General features: G+C 29.7%; 1 protein-coding gene across 1 annotated transcript in view; it reads right to left on the bottom strand.

Annotated features, from left to right (window-relative positions):
• Positions 1-1,996: 1,996 nt before the first annotated feature.
• The window catches only part of LOC108693923 (vacuolar protein sorting-associated protein 54), a 5,446-nt gene continuing 2,662 nt past the window's right edge, over positions 1,997-4,780 (bottom strand). Inside the window, exons 6-13 of the mRNA XM_018203136.1 lie at positions 4,619-4,780; positions 4,380-4,506; positions 4,016-4,270; positions 3,370-3,795; positions 3,004-3,284; positions 2,723-2,940; positions 2,378-2,594; positions 1,997-2,286 (exon numbers count right to left, since the gene is read on the bottom strand). The exon at positions 4,619-4,780 is cut by the window's right edge and continues 24 nt beyond it. Of these exons, the coding sequence (XP_018058625.1) occupies positions 2,025-2,286; positions 2,378-2,594; positions 2,723-2,940; positions 3,004-3,284; positions 3,370-3,795; positions 4,016-4,270; positions 4,380-4,506; positions 4,619-4,780 (1,948 nt within the window). The 3' untranslated portion in view covers positions 1,997-2,024. The remainder of the gene's footprint in view (positions 2,287-2,377; positions 2,595-2,722; positions 2,941-3,003; positions 3,285-3,369; positions 3,796-4,015; positions 4,271-4,379; positions 4,507-4,618) is intronic.

Here is a 4,780-nt window from a genome sequence, read left to right as displayed (position 1 = left end):
TATTTTTAAAACACAATAAAAAAATGATACTAAAAACTGTAGTAGTTTATTCGCACAATTCCATATTTCTTCAGGTTATGGATATGTTTCACTTTGTATTACCATGGAAACGAAGCGCTTAGTTCATGGCTCAGCCTCTCACTTGCATCACTTTTGTATGAAATGTAAATTATTATAAAAAACAAATAATACTTGTACACATATGCAATAAAAACTTTTTCGCATATAATATAGAACAATAGAGCATATCTGTCTTCAATATAACTATTTATTATGTGTGATATAAATAATTAATTCTTATTAATCCAGTTCTTACTACGCATCCTACAAAATTTGATAAACATTTTTAGGAGCAGTTTATTTAAGTAATAACATTATACTGTTTCCAGTTAATGACAATTCATTTTTAATTGTTTATATTAACGCTCAGAATACATCACGATAGTACAAGATATAATAATTTACACCTACGTTAATCACTCTGCGTAACGTTTCAACTATATGCGCAATGATCTAACGGAAGATCTCATCAGTCTTGATAAAGAAATCTACAAGGATATCTTTTGTAATCATCGACTTTGAACACTTTCATTTAGCTTCTTTGATTTTTTTATGATATAAAAATGTTTTCAGAGCTTTACATGTTAGTATGTCTCCGCTAAACCATGACGCGCATAACACGTGTACAATTCGCAAATTTTTTTATGAATTAATTTATTTATGAATTAAATTAATTACTTTTTAATATATTTTCCTTGCATACATTATGTACAACTTGTACGACTAGATCAAATTAGGAATGGTGTACATCTTACAATCCGCAATAAAATTCAATAATTTATAAATTATTACATACGAGTGAATAGTTTCTAAAATAGCCAAACATTTTCCACCATTAGAAAAACATATTGTCTTTCATATTTAATTATAATAACAAATTAACACAATTGCATAGGAGTCTCATTAATATATGTATATAAATTAAAAACATTAATATCATTATGCATTCTTTTTCTGCCGAAGTATAAATGAAAAGCACATACATTTTTATTATAATTTTTCTTAGATGTGGGCCATATATTGTTTACAAATTTTTATTTTTAATTAATTATAATCAATGTACAATTAATATAATAATAATAAATTTATATAATAATAAATACATTTGTCATTTTTAACTTGTTTGTACATACATGTATGAACTTGGTTGAATCTGATATAAAATTTTCATTATGAAAAAAAGCCTTTTAAATGAAATTATTTAAATGTATATATCGTTTTAAAGAAACGTGTAACTTTAAAAGTACTGCACAGTAAATCGATATTATACAAAATCTTACAAGTTACTACGTTTGGTCCTATTACAGCACCGTTATATACCGAAACGTTTGCGAAATGTAATGTTAAATTACAAATAAATAGATGCTGTTCTTTCCTTCTTTTTGCCTATACTTATTTTTGTCTATTCTGGAAAATAATATTCTCAAAGTTTCTATGATAGATATATGTATATTCTACACTAATTTTGTTTGAACACTATGGCCAGTAAAAGTACTTGAGAGAGAGATGAACATATTACGACAAATTAATTAAATGTATTCACAAAATTATATTTTTAAATATAAACGATACCAAATATTTTAGCAAATTAAGATTATTTAACTTAATACGAAATCAGCTATAATTAGCGGCAAATTCTTTTTTCAATATTAAATATGTATTTTATAGAAACTTCTTATTTCTTTTTACATCAAACTAGCAAAGCTATGTCGTAATCTGCTAATATGTATAATTATTTTTGTCATATTAAATTATCAATAGTTATTTAAAGTATTCATAATATTCAAAATTTAACGCAAATAATATTTTTTTCATAAAATTAGACAATCAAAGAGCATTGTTACTATATGTTTCATATTTTAAATATAATGAGTAAAGGAAGACAAATGCATTAATTTTTTTAGTCATCTTTTTCTATAATATTTCATTGCTTCTATAATGCAGTATATTACGCGCTCTGCATGTTATCTAGTCCATATATCGCTCATCCAATTGTCATTTAACTCTTCATTCGGTAGAACTTTTAATTTTCTTAAGGCTTCAAGATAAAATGTAAGTTCTGATGTAACCACACCGTGTTGTGGGCCACCATTGTTCACTATATTCATTTTAACTAGTTGTTCTCTAAGTTTTTCCTTGAATGATGAATTTACCGTACGATAAAGAGATTGTACTTCGACAGTAGGCAAAATACCAGAAACAGCTTCATGAAGTTTCATTAGATAACTGCAAAATAAAAATGAAGTTTTGAAAGACAAGAATGTTAGACATCATAATCGTTATAAATATTGGATATTATAAACATTACCCAATTTACCTAGAAATGTTTCTGAAAGATTTGGATGGCACTGGAGGTCTTGCTGTCCATTTAGATATTTGTCCACCTAATAAATTATCTACAATAATGAGGATTTTTCCTTCAATTTCACGAATGTGTGCGCGAATATCTCTTTCAACGCTATCTAACAGAGCTACTCCTCCACTGATACCAGACGTGCCAATGAGTCCTCGACTTGGATTTTGTCCCGTGAATGCTGGATGTATTAAATGCATATATAGAATATTTTTAAGTAAATCTTTTCATATTTAATGTTTCATTTGTTGCTAAATTTTATATGTTTTTAAATTATATTTAACACAATAATTCAGCATGTTAAATCACCTTGAAAATGTGCCTTCACGAAAGGCATAAACCACAATACAAGCTTAAGACTTCGCGCCGCCAATACGAGAATCGTGCTTGTAATGGTTTTCAAGCCCGCAACTTCCATTGCACCTGCACCCAAAACTAGTTGACAACATCGTGAATTATAATGTCTTAACAATTCGGCTAATTGTCTTCCTATAGTTCCAGACAAGGCAACTAATTCACTACCAGTCCTAAAAACGAAGTATATTATATTATAAAAGATTTATGAACAATACTTTGTAATTTAGCTTTACCTGCAATATTCATGTATCATCTGTATAAGCATCAGAGCAGTTCCAACAACAGCAAATTTTTCATCGCCAACTATGATAAAATTCCCCACGCTTTCATTCTTCATGCTGTCCTCACACGTGGGTATTTTGAGTGGAAAACGTTTTTTCTCGTATACATACGTTACTAACGACTGAAATTCTAATGGTACATCAGCTTGTTTCCATCTTTCAGATTCCAATAGTAGCGTCAGCTTAGTTTTGCGTTCATTATGAAAGCGGTGTACAAATTTACTTGCTTGCGCCTGTAAAAATATGAATTATGTATTGACAGAAGGATTACTTTACTTGATAAGTAAATTTTAAATGACGTGCACAAATAATAATTACTTTAAATGCCGATCGTAAAGCAGTACATTGTTTGCCGCAAAGTTTCTCACAAGTGTGTGTAAATTCTTCGACCATATTGGCTAATTGGCAAACTTGAACGGCTGTTGCTCTTTCACTCAACCAAGAATTCTTATCATTCCAAGTATGATAGTCTTTATCCTCTAATTTATTCTGTGAAACATCAGCAATTATCTTGTCCTTATCATTGTGGAATTTATCCTTCTCACTTGCCCCAGCTGAAAGTAGATTTCCCATTCGCTCGTGGCAGTAATCACACACAGAAGTAATCATGTCACAAAGTTTAGTAATCACTCGCGAATGCTCTTCTCGAGTCAATAAACGATCAGGTACGGATTCATCAAACGAGCCATCGCATAAACGTCCTGCTGATAAATCCGCGGTGTCTTTCATTACATCATGAACTGCCTAATATAACAAAATTTATATATAATAAACAGGTTTCTATATAATACGTTTAATTTATTCCATAGCGACACAATTAAAAAAATCTTAATATCAATTTTAATACTCAGTTATACAAGACATTTAATGTTAAAAATCCACAATAAATAATATAAAATAGAAGATAATAAAGGAGAGCATAAGTGTGTATATACATAAATAGGATTATTAAATTAATGTTTACCTTAACTCGTAATAGAAGAAATGTGAAAGACTGTATAGTATTATGGAGCAAAGATAATCTTTCTGTCAATGAGAGACCTCCGACTTCGAGAGCTGCTGCTTGCTGATCGCTGCAACAATCACTCGCTGCCAAAGCTTCTATCACCCGTTGCTTTGTTAAGGCTCTTACAGTGGTCACAGCTTCTTCTTTGTATGTATCCACGAATTGAAAATGTTTTTGACGTAGTAGACCAGAAATGATGGAGACTAGTTTATCCTATTCATTAAGAATGTATAAACAATCTCACTGGGAAGAAATGTATGGAGGTTTGTTTGCTAAAAACAAAGAATATAATGCAATGTTACAACATTATTTATGTACTTACGCCATCTAAAACGGTATTCTCGCCACCTAATGGCCTATTGAGATCCGCTGTTGCGTATCTTTGAAACTCAGTCGACAGCATCTTATCCACAAGTTTCTCCATTTCGGTCAGTTGAGAACTTAAATGTCTGTATAACATTTATAACAGTTGTAAATATTTCAATAATTTTTTATTAATAAAATTATAAACAAATAATAATCATAAATTATAAAAATAATTTCTTCAAAATTTCTATTTACCTAAAGCTATGTATTCCGTTCAGTTCTTGCAAGAGAATTTCTTGCGTCGTAGAAATAAGGTCTAATGCCGCAACATAATCTGGCGTAGACAACAATAATTGTATCATCGGTTGACTTTGATGCACAGTTGCCATAAGTTTTAATTTTTCTTGAACCATTAAT

The sequence above is a fragment of the Atta colombica genome, unplaced genomic scaffold (genome assembly GCF_001594045.1).
Source record: "Atta colombica isolate Treedump-2 unplaced genomic scaffold, Acol1.0 scaffold111, whole genome shotgun sequence".
NCBI lineage: Eukaryota > Metazoa > Arthropoda > Insecta > Hymenoptera > Formicidae > Atta > Atta colombica.
This window is presented reverse-complemented; position numbering and strand designations above follow the sequence as displayed.